This window comes from Sphaeramia orbicularis, chromosome 13 (assembly GCF_902148855.1).
Source record: "Sphaeramia orbicularis chromosome 13, fSphaOr1.1, whole genome shotgun sequence".
Lineage (NCBI taxonomy): Eukaryota > Metazoa > Chordata > Actinopteri > Kurtiformes > Apogonidae > Sphaeramia > Sphaeramia orbicularis.
Window position 1 is genome coordinate 20,225,192 of NC_043969.1, and position 20,709 is coordinate 20,245,900.

Below are 20,709 nucleotides of genomic sequence, written 5' to 3' on the forward strand. Positions count from 1 at the left end.
TGGGAAGGTCACTTAGCGCAAAACGACAGAGACCCAGTTATCGGCAGAAGGTGAGGGGGCTGAGGGGGTGACAGGAGAGGCCCGGAGAGGGAAGAGAGGCAGCAGAGGACGTGAGACCTGTCCCTGGGAACCGGACTGCAGGATAGGATTCATTCAACTCCGCTTCCTTCACAAACTTAAAATAGAGCCATTGTGCTTCACGTGGCTGAGAATGTGTGTGTGTTTATCTGTATGTCTGCATAATTGTGTGTGTCTCGGAGTGTGCATCAGTTTCTCTGTGTTATGTGAATTTTCTGTGTCTGTGTGTGATTGTTTATGGACTCCCTGGGAGCGTCCCTGGGAGGACAATGGGGCTGGAGATGCATGGGAATTTGGTTTGATGTGCAGGTGATGAGTGGCAACAACTGACTCACACCGTCAACTAAACAGTTCCATTTACAATGCCAGGATCTGAACACGCCTTACCCCCTTTTTTCCCAGTATTAACGGGAACTCAAGCATATCATTCATTCTGTATTTCCTCTGCCTTACCTTTAGTCAGCCTGAAACTTGCTAAGTAGTTATGTCATGCATTATGATGTAAGTTTTATTTCTGTGTGTACGTGCGTGGGTTTGTAGTGCGTACTGATATGTTCTACATCTGTCTCCATGTCTCTGCAGGTGAGGTGTGCCACAAGTCCTACACCCAGTTCTCTAACTTGTGCCGTCACAAACGCATGCATGCTGACTGCCGCACACAGATCAAGTGCAAGGACTGTGGGCAGATGTTCAGCACCACCTCCTCTCTCAACAAGCACCGGCGCTTCTGTGAAGGGAAGAACCATTTCACAGCAGGGGGATTGTTTGCCCAGGGTATGCCCCTCCCCGGTGCCCCTGGCTTGGACAAATCAGCCTTGGCGATGGGCCACAGCAGTGCTGGACTGGCTGATTACTTTGGTGCCAGCCGACACCATGGCGGGCTCACCTTCCCTGCTGCCCCGGCATTTCCCTTCAGTTTTCCTGGCCTGTTCCCCTCTGGACTCTACCACCGGCCACCGCTCATTCCCGCCACCACCTCTCCTGTCAGACAACCGGCCCACACACCTGTTGCTGGCCCTGGGGCTGAGCTACTTCCTCCAAGCCCTGGGGCTCAGGAGTCCCGAGAACTCCTTAAGGCTCTTCGTAAAGATGGCGCTTCACCTGGCAACCAGATGCCAGGCGCTGAACCACACACCCAGAGCTCTTCATCTTCCTCAAAACAGCGGAACAAGCAGAGTGACCAGTCAGAGAGCAGTGATCTGGATGATGTGAGCACACCTAGTGGAAGTGATCTAGAGAGCACATCGGGCTCTGAGATGGAGAGCGACATGGAGAGTGAGAGGGGGACTGCTCGGGAAAATGGAAAAGTCTCCAAGCGAAAGACCAGTGAGGGAGGAACCCAGAGTCCCAACCTGGTGGGCAGCAGTGCTGCTAAAGACTTTCCAGGCCCTTCTCTTATCCCTTCCTCGCTGGACGAGCACACCGCCGTAACAGGGGCTGTGAATGACTCTATTAAGGCCATTGCCTCCATTGCAGAAAAGTACTTTGGTTCCACAGGGCTAGCTGGCTTGCAGGACAAGAAGGTCGGGTCTCTGCCCTACCCCTCCATGTTCCCACTGCCTTTCTTCCCAGCTTTCTCTCCTCCAGTTTATCCATTCCAAGACAGAGACCTCAAACCTCCAGCCCTGAAGGGTGAGCCACAGTCTCCAGTAGATGACTGCAAGAAGGCCCAGGGCAAAGCCTCGTCTGAATCACCCTTTGACCTCACAACCAAGCGGAAGGAGGAGAAGTCTGCTCCATTTGTCCCCTCTAAACCAGAGGCCTCCCAGTCTATCAGTCAGGATCAGCCACTAGATCTGAGTCTGGGGACCAGGGGCCGTGGACGGAATGCAAGAGAGGAGGACACAAAGAAGAATTTAGGGTATGAAGAGGATAAGACAATGATGGAGATCCCAAAAGCTGACACATCTTTACAGCATGCCCGGCCCACTCCGTTCTTCATGGACCCCATCTACAGGTATTGTTATTCCCAGTAGCTTTCTGAGCATTAAATCTAAAATCACCAATACGTCATTTTCTATTACACAGTATAATCATTTTTAAAGTTCTTAGAAATTTGTGAAGGACACTTCTAATAAGATTTGATGAATTGATCTTTTACACTACACTTTAAATTGTTTGCTTTCAATGTCATGAAGCTTTATTAAAATCATAGATACTGCTATTTTCTATATTATATAAAGTATTTTCTATAAACTGTCAAACTGGCATACATTACAATTAAGCAGTGATGAAATTGTTCTAAATCTTCAGAACACTAATTAAAAGTACATAATATGCCCAAATGTGCTGTTGTCCATGTGTTAAGAGCTGATAGAAATCTACTATTAGCAGGGTTGAGAAGAGGAGAATGAGCGATCCGTTTGAGACTCTCAAGGACAAATACATGCGACCAGCTCCAGGCTTCCTCTTCCATCCACAGGTAGGTTCTGACTGTGCACTTATCAAGAATTATAATTTTCAGCTTCACAATTACACCTAATATTATTTAGTGGGATTTGAAAGCTGAGTAGAAGGTTACCTTCATCAGAAGTGGAATAAATGTACAGCCTCTTCCACACTTGTTTGGATATGGGATGGGTGTAATTTCATGATTCACCATTTGCTTTTCATCACACCTTGGCAACCTCATGGTTCACTGATAGGTCTATAAATTTACATAGGTGACAGCAGCGTAGCATAAAACCAGTCAAGATATAACATGGGCTCTCTATAAGGAGCTGTAATTCAGCATGGCTTTTACAGGCTGACCGGCCGGGATTAATATGGATTCATATGTGGCTCCAGTCTTATCCAAGCCACTGCCTGTTAAGACTGTCGTTGGCTATCTGAAACAGATGTGGCAGCAAGAAAGGGCACACTGTGGCATGTCTTCACATAATGTGTCTGTGATTACAATATAAAAAACGATACGCTCTTAAAGCATTCATATCTGCCCCTGGGTTTACCAGTATTTTCAGTGAGAGTCCGTTTACGTTGTGTGTGAATGTGTGTGTATTCGGGTGTACATGTGCCTATGACGTGTTGCACTGACGTTCATTTGTTCAATCTTCCCCTGCGGGTGAGAATGGTCCGTCGGAAAGTGAAAACACCACTTTCTCAGGCATATGATTTTTTTTTTTTTTTCGTCTCTTTTCTGGCCGTTTCAGGTCTGGTTTTTACAGGCTGTTTCATTTGTCTGATTTATGTCCCCTGTCCAGACTGCTGCATAGGCCCAGCCTGCAGCAGCCACATGGCCGTCCCACATGCCTTAATGAGGTGTCCTATCAGTAGAAACACTAACAGAGTGCTTAGGCCATCTTTATGACTTTATGATGTCTGGACACACAAATCATTCCCAGAAACACCAGACCAGTGCAGCCAGACCAGGCAAGGGGCCCTTCTGTATACTTTTGAGGGGGTTTGTTTTCAGTCACCTGACTCACTTTGGAGCCATGTATCAAAAACTAGGTTACAAAGTGGAGAAGAATGGAACTTTTCTCAACCTTTAGTGATTCAGCTTTTTATTTCCTGGCAGGAAATTTTACTGCTAAGCAATACTGGCTTAGATTACATACAGGAATAGTATTTGTAGCCTGTTATAATGAGCTTATTGAACACCAGGAAGTGTTGGGAACTATTAGAACCTCCTATAACTCCAACACCATACCTCTGCAGATAGGCAGCTCATTGCTCATTCAGAGTTAATAACACTGAGCCCTATCATCTCTCTGTACCCATATGTGTCCAATCAAAAGCTGTTGATTCATGCGCCACTTCCAGGTTCTGACTGCTTTCTCTTTTCCTTCTGTTCCGCCCCTCAGTTTCGTTTGCCAGATCAGAGAACTTGGGTAAGTTCCTTTTTATGCCACGTGTCTATACGTTTACCAAACAGACCCCATCCTCACCTGTATGCATGGGCTGTGTAACAGTATAAACTGACATCACCCTGCATCCGCATGGCTTGAGCCCATCATGCACTGGCATGACAATTGTCAGTTTCTCATCACTGAACCATTTGTATGTGTTGTTTAAGGGATTCCATTTAATTGACTAGAGCACATGATATTTTGTTTGATATTTTATTAATTCATCATAAGTATTGGCTTACTTCTTTACATGTATCTGCTGCCCCCTTTACATAAATGTCTTGCTGGGGATTTCCAGCCACGCTTCATCTTGTCTACCCAACAGCTTCAACTGTGTGTATTTGCTTATTTGTAGAATGAAGCAGGGGTCTCTCAAATGGGCATGGAGAGGGGGGGGTGGACTGGTGGGGTGCTGGGTGGTGTTTAGGGGGACTGCTTTACATCAGCACGAGGGTAACAGTCTCTTAGGGACACTGGTGAAGTGTGGGGGGGTAGTTTCTCCTTCCAAACATCTGGTTCCCGATAAAGATCAACAATTGAGAATGCATCTCGCTAATTAAGGCCCTCACAGCATCACTGACATCTGAAGATAGCCAATCAACTGCTGGTCCCAGAGCGACGCTACAGCAACAAGCAAGTTCACAGACGCATACACACTGCCCTGGGGGAAAGGACGAGGGGGTGCAGATAGTGTGTATGTGTATGTGTAGGTGGGGGGGTGGGGAGGTTCTCTCATACAAAGGAGTAAGAGGGTTATAAAACCTTTGAAAAATCACTTTAGAGCAAAATGTGGAGCTGTTTATCCTCTTGTCCTTTAAGTTGAACATTGCACACACAGAGCTTTGTCAAATGGTCTAATGAACCTGACTCACCATCCATAAAAACAGCTCAGTGGCTGAAGGTTTTTGAAGTGTAATCTGTGGCAGACTGATAACTACATTAATATATCTAATCCACTGGACTAGATAGGAGAACGATTTGCTGCCTGTCTAAAGAAGAAAGTGAAACAGAAGCTGCAACAGCTTTTTTAAGACTTTTACAGCAACAAAATATGATGTGATTTTGTCTTATCACACTTATGGTGCTTACTTATGGTGACATATGTATTTCAGTTGCAGTACATTAGAAAAATCATAACTCTGTCACAGATGTAGAAAGACAGTTTTATAAATTCTTGGCATTGTGGCCCATGCACAAAATAATTGGTTGAAAATCCAAAAATCACTCACTCAATCACTTAGATCTGTACATTTAGGATAAAGCCTCAAAAATCAAATACACTAGCTAATTGTGCTGTAAATTGCCGTACATTTGGTTTTAAAACCTATCCACGAAAGAGTTTGATAATGATAGGCCGGCACAAAAACACCCATAAAGTTTTGCACCTGAGTGCAATTTCCCATTGTTTTGCATCTGATAAGTGGAGCTGTTTCAAGTGTTTCAGGGTTTTCCCCACATTTCAGCACATGTATTGACAGATAATGAAAATTACAGAGCACTAACCCTCTGTTTCCAGCTCCAAGTCAGACAGAAGTCTAGGTTCCACCTGAGCAGCACACCGAAGATTTTGCCATTGATGTCATTAAACATAAATACAATGTCATTCAGGCCTCACAAAACAGACTGCAGCACAGAGTGACTGAGGAGTGAGTTTACGCACAGTTTACACCACTTTTTTACAGATATGAGTTTCACCGGCCTAACCACATGTGACAACATCAGCTCTGTCTTTTGTGACTCACACTGTTTTTGTAACAAGAATTACTTTCAAAGAAAGGGGCTGATATTCCCTCATTTATATTTGAGCAAATGACACATGTAACTCGGTGCTATTTGTTTGTCAGCGCAGTTTGTGGAAAATTTCACCTGCCGTTGCTTTTTTAATTAAACACTGTATTTTTGCCTCATTAGTCTAACTGAGGTTGTCCCATTTAGTTTAATTAATTGCTTTAGGTTTAATATTTAGGGCTTCAATTTAATATATTTTTTTATTTGGGTATATATTATAATACATCATATAAGACCTAAGTGTTTGAATGTACTTAACTTCCATTTAATAAATCTTATCTGTTCAGCCTCTCATTAAAAGGACTTGGAGCCACTGACTGAAGGTGTAAGATTAAACTTGTGAATAGAGTGCAACAGCAGTCACTGAACTGAGGTAGAAGCTGAATCCCCCAGTAGATGGAGCTGACATGGTGTAGTTTCAGCTGGAAAAAGTGTCTTATCAGACAGGCTCGATACTGCAGACAGCTTTAGGGGCCCTAATGTTCCTAAGAGTTATGGCTTCTCATTGTGCAGTGGAGACAAACTGTGCATTCACTCCAGTGCCTTAAAAGAGCCCAATGAAATACACAGCGCACATTTGAAAGAAATATGAAAGCGTTTCACCTCCCTCTTCCCAGCAACGCCTTGCCTATCTTTTAGTGCCCCCTCCCTCCTCATACTTTGGTCTCTCCCTCGCTGTCTCTCCCTTGCCTTTGATTCATGGCATGCAGCATTGGCATATTCATAATCAAACGGACCTGACACTCCACATCCTCCCTCAGTGGGAACGTCAATGGCTGCGGCAGGAACTTTACACTCGGCCGTCACTCCTAATCAGCCGCTCCTAACACCAGGCACCACCGCCATCCATCAGCCCCTCTCTCTTCTCCCTCTGTTCATTTCTTTCTTGTTTTCTCCCTTTCTTTCTCTCTTTCTTTTCTCCTTCTTTCTCCTCTCCTCTCCTGTCATCTCCTTCCACTCTTCTTCACCTCTCCGATTCTCTTCCCCGCTCTTTTTCACTCCCCTCGCTCTCCTCCTTCTTGGCGTGAAGCCTGAGAGTGACAGGGGGTGAAAGCAGGAGATGGAATGTCAGAGCCGGAGCAGGGTTCTGGTGGAGGACCCGAATCACCATTGATTTGTTGCCTTATTGAAATAAGAATAAGAAACAGGCTGAAAATTCAATACACGCAAAATAATGCAAATTTGTGTGGCCCCTTAAAAAAAAATCCTGTGTGTGTGAGACGGGCTGACAGGCCCTACTGGGACCCGCTCCTTCCCAGCCCTCCTCCTCCTCCCTCTAGTCCTCCCTTCACTCCCCTTCCAGCCCCCGTTCCTCCCCCATCCCGCCCCTCTCAGCACAGCGATATCATTATTACCCGTGTCTGGCCCTTGATCAGTAATGTCAACATCTTTCATATTGACGAATGTGCTGTCTGCCCGCATTGTGCACAGAATGGTTTACAGCCCAGCAGTGGACATGAATCACTCCTCTGCCACACACACACACACACACACACACACACACACACACACACACATTCAGACACAGCTACACACAGACATGTATCTGACAGCACACAGAGACACACTAAGCACGTACACATACGACGCACATGCCTGTAAGCGGGCACATTCTGAACACACACCTTTCCTCCTCTCGCACATGCACATGCATTACAAATACATTCTTCTCTCTCACACACGTACATATATTTTCTCGTTCACACACATTGATGGCAATTAATCAACCACGACCACCGTGCAGAAAGTAGTTTCTCGTTCATATACACACACAGACCAACTGACAAGTACGCATATCTCCTCCAAGGGTATCTAATGAAGTAAATGCTCAGCTTCATTAGTAGATTGGCTGCAGTCTTTTATCCCATTTGTATGTTTGTGTATATGTGTCTACTGTACATGTATGTGTGTTGGTAACAGAATGAGAGTTGGAGGAATTTAACATGAAAGTGTCATACCTGCTCTCCACCACAACCATGAATGGAGTCACCTGTTTTTGTGTTTTCTAACAAAGTTATGAATCAACATCAAATGTACTTGTCATACACATGTACCATGGTTTTGACCTTGTGATTCATGAATCATTGATGAACATAATAGTATAAAATTCACTCAGTATGTGTTTCACATCATTTCACCTGGCAGATTGCGATGCCTGTAAACAAGGACGCTCAAACAAACAGCATCCAAACATACATTTCGATCTATTTTTAGCCGATTTAATAGAAAACTGTTACATGTCTAAGTGTTTGCTTTATTTTAAAGCATCTATGGAATTACAGAGGCCTGCATTTTCAATTTTACCATATTTTTGTGTTTTATTCTATCTGGCTGTTAGAAAATCCTTTTATTCAATCTTGCAACATCATCTTTCACTCTCCTCAATATCCAGGCTGTTAAAATGTTCCACTTAATAGTTCATTCAATCTTAAAATCATTGTCAGAGAAACATAGGAGCATTGAAACATGATGTGTTTGGTTGACTGCACTGTGTTAAATGAGTATAAAGTGGTTTTTGGAGCAGCGTGATAACCTCTCACTCTGTCTTCTGTCTCCTCAGATGTCAGCAATTGAAAACATGGCAGAAAAACTGGAAACATTTGGCTCCTTAAAGCCAGAGACTGGTGACCTGCTGCGCTCCGTCCCCTCCATGTTTGACTTCAGAGCCCCACCCTCTGCACTTCCAGAGACGCTGCTGCGCAAGGGCAAGGAGCGTTACACCTGCAGGTAACCATGGCAACTGGATTAGCATCATTTTCGCTCACTTTCGTAGTTTTAACTTTCCTTGCGTTGTGCTGTTAATCAGAATTCCTTTACTGCAAATGGTTTTCATGACCTGTATGAGTGAAGAATTTCTGGACAAAAAAACATGTCTTTCTCAACTGTTAAACTGTTTTGTTTTTTTTTTACTCCTTTTTGAAGATATTGTGGGAAAATATTCCCACGTTCTGCCAACCTGACGCGCCACCTCAGGACTCACACAGGAGAGCAACCATACAGGTAAATGTACTGCTAAAGGAGTTCAGCTAAAATACCGAGATGCTCATTCTTGAAAGATGAAAGTTGAAGCTCTGCATCTATATTTATGTCCAGTTATTCTTCTAGCCCTGTCTGCATCTCTACTTAGAAACATTACGAAAGCACCAAGTCCTCTTTCACATTGCACATTCTCCATCAGACAGAAAGACAGAGATGCAGATCATTTATAAGCAATGCACAATGTTTTCCCAAGGAATTCTTGTCCACAGTTAGAACAAAGTTTATGTATGTTTTCTCATGGCGTAAAAGCCTGGAATAATTATCCTACAGCTAAATAATTTGCCTGGTGAAAAATGGTGTCCGTCACCAGGGTGACAGGAAGGGGGTTTTGAAGTTGAGCTGGTAGAAGAGCAGAGCCGAGAGGAAGGGAGGAAGTTTGGTGAAAAATTGGGGTGATGAGGAACATGGGCAGATGTCCAGGCCCAGCAGCTGTGGTCATTTCTCTTCTCTGTAAGAGGCCAGACTCAAAGTGGTCTGCAGGTCCACTGGCTACTTGCAAATTAGGTTATTTGTACGACTAAAAAAAGTTTTTTCAAGCTGATTTTGTTTCATGAACCGGAGACCGATCAGCAAACATGCACAGAGTTTCTTAGCAGGAGTGTTTTGTATGCGCAAGAAAACTGTTGTGTTGTTTTCGTCAGTCTGCCATCCCACATCAACAATGCAGAAGTTTCCAGGTACATTACAGCAGCAGCTCAGTACACATGTAAAGCTAAATGTTGAATATTTACTACATTTGGATTATGAGGAAACTCTAGCCAGTACCGCTCTGCTTTGTAGTAACTAAGGTAGTGGAATGTTGGCCCAAATCTTGGAGGAGGCCTGTTGACCACAGGGGAGAGAGCAAGACAGACGCAGGCCTCTACTGCCCCAGCCTGATAGCCTGCACTCCACACGCTGGCATGCCATTAAAGATCAGCGCTGTTTATTGTAATTTTTTGTGGAGATAACCGGGGGGGTTCCTGAGGGACAGCCAATCGAGCGAGCTAATTCCACCAGAAGAAAAGATGTAATCTTCTCGTATAATTTTGCATGAAGAAACTTGGCAACAGCCTCTAATTTTGCAGAGCTAGAACCAAATCTGTTGCGTGCTTATTTTGTGAGAGAAGAATGCAATTTTATTGCGCTGGCTTGAGATAAGAGGCAGAGCTGTTTCACCTTAAACAAGCTCCTCCATCATGTCTGGGACTGTGGGACTGCTGGGACTGTCTGTATATATGTGTGTGTGTGTGTGTGTGTGTGTGTGTGTGTGTGTGTGTGTGTGTGTGTGTATGTGTGTGTGTGTGTGTGTGTGTGTATGTGTGTGTGTGTGTGTGTGCACGTCCTACATTATGTATCCCATTATGTTTCCCACAGACCAAACAGGTCTCTGATCCATTATTCAATACATTTGTACTTAGGAGCAGCTGCTTGTGCATTTTGCTGTTTTTGTCATTTCGTAATTGCTAAATAAAAGATTTCCACTCCTCCTGTAGGTGTAAATACTGCGACCGCTCCTTCAGTATCTCCTCCAACCTACAACGTCACATTCGCAACATTCATAACAAGGAGAAGCCCTTTAAGTGCCACTTGTGTGACCGTTGTTTCGGGCAGCAGACCAACTTGGACCGTCACCTCAAAAAACACGAGAATGGAAACCTGTCAGGTGAGAGGCAGCAGAAGTAGAATTAGACTTTAGCTAAACCAAAAAGTTGAGAATTTAAATCATTGGAGTTTTTTCACTGATTTTTTACAATGTGTTACATTACATTTATAAACCCCAAAATTAACAAATATGTAATATCATTTATTCATGATTTCAGATACTTTTATAAACTAATAAAATACATTATATAAACCTGTCGTCTACCTTTCCAACAGCACAGAATAATTTTAAATGCCAAAACATCAGGAGTATAAAAAAGTTTGATAGGTCACAATATTCTGTCTCTAAATCAGCAGTGATACCTGGCAGTCAGAGGAGGTGTTCATTTAATGAGATATTTTACTAAATACAGAGTCATTTATCTACTGCCCTTTATAAACTTGCAGCTCCACGTTGTGTATCACCAACCATATTTATATGAATAAAGAGATCAGAATATACATATAGTATGTTGTGTGTGTTTGTATTTTGTGAATATATTAAAACTGTTGAGGTGAAAGTGTTTCTTATAGTTTTAATAATAATATATCAGCATTTTATCTAATTATTTTATACAAAAATTCAACAGAATTAGTATACCATGATGTAGAACACTTCTAGTCCGGTTTATTTATTATTTGTATTAAAGGTTTCCCTTGATGTCATTAAGGAAAAAAAATATAATTTAAAAAGTTTTACTCACTGAAAACTCACTGAAGCTCTGAATACAACCAGCAATCACATTCAAATAAAATGCCACTTTTTTTTGCAGGCACTGCAATGTCATCCCCACAGTCTGAACTGGACAGCAGCAGCGCCATACTGGATGACAAAGAAGACTCTTATTTCAATGAAATACGAAATTTCATTGGCAACACAGGACAGAACCAGACATCCCCAGATCCCTCTGAGGAAGGGTGAGCACAAAGAGAACTTTGGTTATAATTACATTAAACAGTGGAGAAAATTAGGGCTAAATACAGATTAAAGTACAGAATAACTATAGTTTAAATTATTATTTAAGTATAACCACTTCTCTAACCAGTATCACTGTGAATTCAACTCTTGGGTCCAAACATGAATCATGGGTCAGTTGTTTGAGGCCCATTTTGACTTGACTTTTCACACCACCCAGGTCGCTTTCATTAATTCTCACACAGGTTTGGAGTGGTGAGTAATTATCTGTGATGACATTCCAGATTACTGAAACGTGCAGGAGCTCTTTATATCAGTTGCACAAACAGATATCTGGATGCATGCAGCTTCATCTGAGTATTATGCAAATAAATTTTCGGAGCTGTGATCAGGTCAGATAGTGCTTGCGAGGTCTGCTCAAGTCTCCAAGTTTGTTTTCACGTGGTGTGATCACAGAGCAGATTGTAAGGCCAGATAGAGATCTCTCAGACTGGTGTATGATTGTGCAGAAGGCCTGTGAGAGCAGGACCAGACGGTGGAGCATCAGAGGGGAGGTGGTGGTGGTGGTGTGTGGGGGGGGGGGGGTGCAGCAGTTAGCCTACCACATCTGGAAACAACATGTCTGCCTACAGGAAGAGAGTAGAGGGGGTGGGGTCAAAGGGTCGGTCCGTGTTTCCTTTCAAAGTGCTTCGCTCCTGACTACTTCTGATAGATACTTTATCCCCAGCAAATTACCACGTTTGAAAGCGTAATTAGCGAATCTGTTTTCTTAATCACTGAGCTCTCGCGCTCTCTTTCGGAGCTAGACCCTCTCCTCAGCCTTGCGAGCTCAGCTCGGCACGAATACCACCTTGTCAACCTCAAACTCTCCATCCCAGCGGGAGATCTGTCAAAAGCAGAATATTATCAGCTGCTGACAAAAAAAGAAACACACCGCAGATCTCATATGCATTGAAATAGAATCACATGAATTCCCTCTTGGCCTTTTCTCATGGAGTTACTGCACGCTCAGATGCAGCCCGTCCAAATGCAGTGCAGGTATCCTGTTTATAAGCATCTTATAATTATGTGGTGATGTGCTTCATGTGTTTTGTTTCCTATCTATTCACTTTTCCCCGTCTAATCCTAAGTCCTTTGTGCGAAAAATGGCATTTTTAGGAGCTGACGAAAGACGTCCCAAAGTGTAATTAGTGAATCAGTCTTAATGTGGTTCCAGATGATTTACCAAATGGTGGTTTCCTGTGGCTCTGAGACAGAGGGACAGATTAAGACTCAGGCAGTTTGGATAGCTGGCCCCGTCTCCCTCCACAGGGATAGAGGAATGGGCCGGTTGGCAGCGCTCTCATAACTCTCCCACCAAATGGGGCTGTCAGCTAAATATTTTGCCTATTAGATGAATACTAGATAGTAGGGAAAATAAACAAGGAGAAAGACAGAGCACTCCATTTAAGTGCTGCAACGATCAGCCCAGTGCTGCTGTGCCCAAAGGGGCCCCGGCGCCTCGATGACAAACGGGATTCCAGCTCTGCTCTATCCCAGCTGCCGGGTCCAGCCTCAGATCCACCTTTCTCCCACTCTTTTAGCTTATACGGTCCATTGTTTTTGTATTTATGGGGAAGTGATTCTCACAAGAACATGCAGGAAACAAAAAAAGAAAACAAAAGACAAAAGCCTGGAAATGTTTTAGCAGTTTGAATAAGAGCTCCCAATATTTGCACTGAAAACATGAATGGTTTTTATTCCAGCGTTTAGTCTGCATGCTACATATTTTACAAGTATCCTAACATGACTAAACTGTTTTTCATGAGTGGCCAGTTTCTTTACAAGTCATTTACAACAACTAAATCATTCTCATTTTTCTTAAATATTACGTGTGTGCTGGATGTCACTCACATGTATACTGATCTAAATCTCTATGAATTCTGCAGGTTAAATGGTGGTCCGTTTGAGGAAGAGAAGCCTTTAATGGCCAGCCGTGGGTCACGTGACCTAGAAGATGAGGAAGCAGAGGACCTGGGTGCTGATGAAGAAGAGGGTGAAGAGCCCAGCAGCACCCCTGGCAAACCTGAAGGCGAAGTGCTTCCTGGTAACCTCAGTGATGATGTCATACAAGACGAAATGGATTTCAGTGAGTCAAATGACTTGAACCTCAACTGCAAGAGCTCCCCTGCCAGGTACGTTTGATGAACTCGCATTGACAGACCTCTTCAGCTGTGTTATAAGACATCCTGATTTTTTTTTTTTAGTTAGTATGAGTACAAGTTTTAAAATACCATAAATGTGCATATGTATATTTAATATTTTATTTTGTAGCTTTGTACATTGCTTACATTTTTCAGTATTTTGTGTAATATTTTATACAGTCCTTTTAGCACTTATTGTTTCTGCTGTTAAACAGAACAGAGCTGCTAAATGAATTTCCATTGTTCCTGTGACAGTGACAATATAGATCTATTCTATTCTATTCTATTCTATTCTATTCTACTCTATTCTAAATGCTTGGATCTCTGAATATTTGACAATGTTACAGTTGACTGTTGAACAAAAGATATGTCATGTTCATCTATACGTGAATTTCTGTGTATGAGCACTAGTTGCTTAAAGTTTAGACAAAGTACTTGTAAATGTTTCCTCAACAGATTACAAATATTTTGTTATTATACACCTTAAAATGATTTTAAGTGAAAGGAGCATCAGTTTCCATATAAAGACTGTTTTGTGTGAATTTACAGTGAATTTACAGTGAAGTGAAGTCTACATTTCTTTGTATTTTTTTTCTAATTGGAATTGATTTTCATTCAATCATTTTGTCCTTCAGGTATGATGAGGAGGAGCAGAGTGGCTACTCAGCCTTGGACCACATTCGTCATTTTTCGGACATGCGCAAGCTGGAGGAGAGTGAGCTGAGTGACGGAGATCCAGATGAAGACGATGGGTCTTTTGGCTCCCCCTCCCTGGCTGAGGCGGTCAAACAGCCACTGTTTAGGAAATCCAAGTCTCAGGTGGGAAAAAGGACTAATGTTTCATATGCGTGTATGTGACTTCACAGGATATTCAGATGTTTCTGTTCAGGTATGCTGGTTAACTCCTACTTGTGTGGCTCTTCCTCAGGCCTATGCCATGATGCTGTCTCTGGCTGAAAAGGACTCTCTCCACCCAGCCTCACACACCCCCGCCACCATGTGGCACAGTCTGGCACGGGCCGCTGCTGAATCCAGTGCCATCCAGTCCCTTAGCCATGTATGATGACACCCCTCTGCGCTCTCCCCTTTACCTCTCAAACCCCAACCCTGACCTATGGCACTGGGATCCCGTTACAGGGGCAATCTACAGGGCCCTTTGATTGTCTGCAGAGTGACTGCTGAGCAGAACCACGGCCCATCTGACTGCTGAGCGGAGCGCCTTACACACAAAGCAGGGTCTCTGTCCTTGCAGAACACAACCCAGCCCTAACAATCTTCAACAAATTCAGAGCAAAATGTCCTTTGAGACCTTAAATTTGATTTCTTACAGTAACACCAACCAGGATGATCAAAATGACGGCAATTTTTGTGAAAATAATGAAGCTAAAGTAATAATAGCTGTATTTATTCTGCTGAATTTCTATGTTTTGCACAGCAAGGGCAGCTGGTGGGCATTGAAGATGGATGTGCTGATGTTTATTACTAGACTGCATTTATTGCCCAGCACATACAGGAACATTTATTGCCAACAGGATACATTTGGTTGTGTCTTTAAGACAGCCAGTTTGAGCCTAGGATGTGCATAAAGCATAAGAACCCTGTCTCATCTGCCGAACCGATTTCCCTTTAAGCCCCGAGATTCACAGGTGCTTCTCGTGAACATATGTACTTAATGATAAAAATGAAGGGTGGGGTTCATTGACCTCAAACTAAATGAAAACAGCTCCATGTAGGGAAACACAAGCAGTGCTGTAATATCACTGAAGTCAGTGAAGAACAAATTAAAAAGCAATTGTTAACTGAAATTGGGCCAGTTTCCCTCCTGCATTTTCATGGCTGCGTGTGTCTGCACAATCATAGCACTGTACACAAGTGTCTACCAACTGTTCTCCACTGCACTCCATCCTGCCCGCCTGCGCTATCTGTGAAAGGATATAAATAGATTGTCTTTTTAGTGGAAGAGAAGAAAACACAATGTTTTTATTTGTTTTTTGTTCTTTGGTTCATTTTTTTACTGAGATACGTAGCCAGTGCTGAAGTTAATTGTCGTTGTAAAGGGCATATGTCTTTTCAAAAACCTTGAATCCATCCTAGTCAGCCAACAATACCACTAAATAGCCTGAATGCTAGTCGTTAGCTACTCCATGCTTGTGTGTCTTTCATTTTTAGACAATCATGATTTTGTTTCCATTTTTTGTTGTTGTTGTTGTTGTTATTTGCTGTTGTATGTTGAGAATTGTATTTATTTCTTGGCAAACTGTAGTTTGTTTACTGAATAGCACTGCTCTTAGCCCAGGTGAAGGGGAGATTCCTCACCCGGCCTATCCCAGAGTTCAATGGGGTTTGTAGATTACATTTGAGTGCCGGATAGTATTAAACATACAATTCACTCCTTATTCTTCTAATGAAACTGGTTGATGAATAGATATTACTTAGGTTTTGTTTTCTATGACAATTTAATGATTCAATTGTAAAAAATGAAAAACATTATAAAGAATGAAATAATGAGAAAAAAAAAAAGCCAGGTATAATTTCTTCATAAGCGCATGATTGGTCTGGTAAGATCTGTATCTGACATTTTCTACGGTTGTCTGCAAGCTTGTGTGACGTTCGGTTCATGTTAATCCCTTGTGCCAAACTTATGATAAATAACAGATTACTTTCATTTATTCTCCCGTTTTGAGGGATCAGATTTTTTTTTTTTTTTTGTCATTTTGTTTATAATCGATTTTAAAAAGTAATCAGCAAGTTGAGGTACTTTGTTTTAATGCTTTCTACAATGTAACTGTTATGCATTTCAATTCAGTACTGTGGGAGGAACAACTAAGAAATAAAAGACTACAATGTGGATTGACATGTCTGTCGTTCTCTCTTTTTTTTTTGTTTAACATATTCACTCTTTGTTTCCTGTCTCCCTCACACCCCCCACTCCATATAGTCCTTCTGGCTGCCCATCATTTTGGCCTAAACAGAGATTTCTACCAAGAGACATGAGTCAGAAAACCACCTGGCGCTTTTTTCTGGCGCTCCCATGGCCTCCAAGAGCGAGGGAGAGTCTGAACTCTGGTCCTCTTTTCTCTCCAGGCCTTGGCTCGCATAGAGAGAGGGAAGGAGAGAAAAGGCTGGAGAGGGCTTGAATGTGGTAGTGGGAGCCGAGGCAGGAATGTGTCCTCTTTATTTGTGTCCGTTTGTGGGGCATGATGGATGAGGTGGGTAGATGTGATGACCTGGCTCATCGCTCAAACGCTCAATAAGAGTCCCATCCTGCAGCAGGCCTCCTCATCCGGCACCCCCCTCTGTCACTGCTGCCAGCCGACGTGGGCGGACATTGTGGCTGGGAGGGTTGGAGGTTCAACAGCTCCATTGTCCGGCGAGTAGCTCCGGTGGGGGGTTGGAGAATTGGGCATGACAGTAAAGATGGCTGGCGCTGACACTCCACATTTACAGTGCTCTTGGCACCCTAATGGATGGGGTGTTTTCTTAGGCCCTGTCGTCAGCCCTCGGGGCTCCATTGGGCGTCCAGCTTTGATGAGGTCAGGGGGGGTCAGGCAGTGTTGATGAGGTCAGCATGGGTCATCCAGCTTTGATGAGGTCAGCTGCACTGATGGTAGTGATGGCGTAGGCCAGAACCATAATGGAGTGGCACCGATAATGGTCCTGAGTATGAGTTTGACCACCTGTTTTATTGTACACTAGTTTAAGCCTGTACAGTGGGACTGGGTGAACTTGCACCGCATCAATTCTTTGTATGATCAGTACCTGATTATACTGCAGGTGTGGTGTAAGTAGTTCATGCTGGATGTCAAATATCGCCAAAACACATTTATTTTACTCAAGCTCCAGTCCATTATTCTTTAGGCCATGAACTGGACCAGGAGCAGGGGACAGACTTAAAGGCTGTGGCCGTGCTAACTGTTCCAAAGACGTTACAACCTTTGCAGCTATTAAATGCAGTAAAATATGAACTTGGTGCAAATAATAAAAAATAAGTTAACGACTGATGAGTTCTGGGCCTTTTAGTGTTTAGTCATTTTGTCAAATAAATAGGTAGTGTTTATGAACTGGTCTAGATGTAGATTGTTCCATTTTAAAGAGATGAAAATAAAACAGGAACTATCCTTGACTACATGTGGGTACAGATTTGGCAGTGGACGACACCCCCACTGCCTTTCAAACTACCCATGTAATTACATCACCTACATAAAGAACTTCCTCCAGACAAAAGTCCTCAGGCTCCGCCTCCTGAAAGAACACCTAAATATTATGAATAGACAGCAGTGTGTGTAAGGCCATTGTGTGTGGGCACTGGAGTGTGTCGAGGGCGAGATTGGCAGTTTAATGCTTAACTGTTGTGCGTGTGTTGGTTTGATCAGTGTTGATTAGCACATGCCAATGTTAGCCATGTATCCACTCACACTTAATCAACACACTGGGGCGAGTTATTGCCGTCATTTACCCACAGTTTCTCATAAAGGCCTGCGTACGCTGAAGTGTGTGAGTGTGTTACAAGAGCCAACAAAGTCAGAAGAGTATGCATTAGTCAGTGCAATCTGTTGGAGTTAAATTTAGTCGGTATATGTCAAAGGTGTTGGATCACCAAGCTGCTGTGTCCCCACAGTGTGTTTATGTGGACGGGTGGGCACACTGTGGGCAGCGTGTCTCAGGGCTCAGATCCACTCAGCTAATGGTGGAGCTGGCACAGCCTCAGAATCCATCAGGCCTCATTACAGCTCCTGTTCAGCCACCGTCTTCCTTTCTTTCCTCTCCTCCTTCTTTCTCTCCTCCTTTCCTCTTACCTCTGCCACCCGTCCACCCGGCCAACCCTGTGTGGCATGTAACTGCCCACTCCCCCCCACTGGAACATACATCACACTCCCAGAAAGAGAGAGAGAGAGAGAGAGAGAGAGAGAGAGAGAGAGAGAGAGAGAGAGAGACCATCACAGCTGGCAGCTCTCACACTGATTGACTTGGCACCCGTGCTGACTCAGACGCCAGGGGAAACATTTTGGGAGAGGGAGGGAGTAGGAGGACGAAGGGAGGAGGAGGAGGAGGGGGGGGGGGTATGTGGGGGGGGGGGGGGGTGTGTGAAGGGTACAGTTGGCACAAGTGTGAAGCGTGTTCCTAAGTGTGTGTGTGTTTGGGTGGAGGAGACGCTACAAATCATCACATCAAGTTTTTGTTGTGTTTACAGAAATGGTAGCACCTCCTCTGTGTGTGTGTGTGTGTGTGTGTGTGTGTGTGTAGGTGTGTGTGTGTGTGTGTGTGTGTGTAGGTGTGTGTGTGTGTGTTTGAGCTCAGTGAATCTTCTTCTTTTTCTTCTTCTTCTTCTTCTTTTTCATCCTCTTCTTCTTTGTCTTCTTCTTCCTCTTCTTCATCTTCTTCTTCTTTGTCTTCTTCTTCCTCTTCTTCTTGTTCTTCTTCATCTTCTTCTTCTTCATCCTCTTCTTCTTCTTTGTCTTCTTCCTCTTCTTCTTCTTCTTCTTCTTCTTCTTCATCCTCTTCTTCTTCTTCTTCATCTTCTTCTTCTTGTTCTTGTACTTCTTCATCTTCTTCATCCTCTTCTTCTTCTTTGTCTTCTTCTTCCTCTTCTTGTTCTTCATCTTCTTCTTCTTCTTCTTCATCCTCTTCTTCTTTGTCGTCTTCTTCATTGTCTTCTTCCTCTTCTTCATCCACTTCTTCTTCTTTGTCTTCTTCCTCTTGTTGTTGTTGTTCTTCTTCCTCTTCTTCTTCATCATCTTCTTCTTCTTCTTCATCTTCTTTTTCTTCATCTTCTTCTTCTTCTCCTTCTCCCCCTCCTCTGCTTATCCTCCTGTCCTTTCCCCACTCTCACCCTCTCCCTCTTAGAGCAGCAGAGCTTAAGGCTTGTGGTTTCATTACACTGTTTGTTTTTCTCCCTGGAGGCTACGGGTCATTAGTGTTATTGATGGACACTCAGCACAGTCACAGAGAACAGAGCAGGACACGACAGAGCAGGCGTGCACATGGTTTTAATATGAAGAGTCTAATCAGGACAGGCGTGGCAGCACAACCACATGCAGACTGCTGTTGAAATCATCGTAGTCTTTGGTTTGGAGAAGATTAAAAACTAACTCATCAGGGCATCAGCTCTATGTTCCACTCAATGGCTAATGCAAAGGGTCCTGTTCCAAACCAGGAAACAAACACATACATTTTTTACGCAACAATATACAACTGTATCATCATCTTAACTTTATCATATCATTAACCACCCCGTTATATACAAACTTAAGAACTTCAGTCAGAAAACTGATGTACTTTTCCATATTAAGCGCCATCCAGTGGTGAAAATATGGTAACACTTCATTTGCATCCTCTGCATACTTAAAGACTGCAGATTTGTAAAAGTTACTGCTTGTGTTTAGTGTTTAATACAGGGGTGTCAAACATATGGCCCGGGTGCCAAGAATGGTCCGCCAAAGGGTCCAATCCGGCCTACGGGATGAATTAGTGAAATACAAAAATTACACTGAAGATATTAACAATCAAGGATGTCAAAATGAATTTAGTTCAATTCCATCTGAAGTGGGTCAGACTGGTAAAATACTATCATAATAAAGTATAAATAATGAAAACCACATATTTTTCTCTTTTTTTTTAGTGTAAAAAGAGTAAAATTACACAAAAATGTTTACATTTACAGACAAGCCTTTTATTAAAAAAAATTTGAAAAACCTGAACAAATATGAACAACCTGAAACGTCTTAGGAGATTTAAGTGTAATTTTACCAAAATTCTGTCTGTTATTAAATGTTTTGTGCATTTGTAGATCCACTGTGATCTGTATGTTGTAATGGACATGAAAAAATGAGAAGCTGAGGCCAAATAATGGCATAAATTGTTAAAATTGCACTTTCTTTCTTAATAAATTTCATTTTGGTCATGGTTCATGTTTTTCCATATTTTTAAAAGACAGTTTCTAGATGTAGAAATTTTGATAATATAATCTTACTTTTTCACTCCAAAACATAGAAATTAGACACACAAATTTTGGAAATAATATTATGTATGTATTATTATGTTATTATTTTAACGATTCGGCCCACTGCAGGTCATATTGGGCTTTATGTGGCCCCTGAACTAACATGAGTTTGACACCCCTGGTTTAATATATCATTTAAAGCAACATTATGCACAAAAGTGGATTTCAAACTTAGTGTCACTTATATAAAAAAAAAATCTTCAATAATATTCAAGATTCATTTTATTGTCATTG

General features: G+C 42.7%; 1 protein-coding gene across 14 annotated transcripts in view; it reads left to right on the plus strand.

The window, feature by feature from the left end:
* The window catches only part of mecom (MDS1 and EVI1 complex locus), a 134,816-nt gene extending 118,487 nt beyond the window's left edge, over nt 1-16,329 (plus strand). For 5 of the 14 annotated variants that reach the window (XM_030153024.1, XM_030153026.1, XM_030153032.1 and 2 more), the window contains 10 exons: nt 661-2,035; nt 2,410-2,500; nt 3,882-3,908; nt 8,275-8,441; nt 8,637-8,714; nt 10,229-10,398; nt 11,150-11,294; nt 13,221-13,466; nt 14,111-14,294; nt 14,404-16,329. In XM_030153024.1, coding sequence (XP_030008884.1) covers nt 661-2,035; nt 2,410-2,500; nt 3,882-3,908; nt 8,275-8,441; nt 8,637-8,714; nt 10,229-10,398; nt 11,150-11,294; nt 13,221-13,466; nt 14,111-14,294; nt 14,404-14,538 — 2,618 coding nt within the window. In that variant the 3' untranslated portion in view covers nt 14,539-16,329. The remainder of the gene's footprint in view (nt 1-660; nt 2,036-2,409; nt 2,501-3,881; nt 3,909-8,274; nt 8,442-8,636; nt 8,715-10,228; nt 10,399-11,149; nt 11,295-13,220; nt 13,467-14,110; nt 14,295-14,403) is intronic. The other 9 variants (XM_030153033.1, XM_030153035.1, XM_030153027.1 and 6 more) reach the window with 6 other exon arrangements.
* Nucleotides 16,330-20,709: the final 4,380 nt, after the last annotated feature.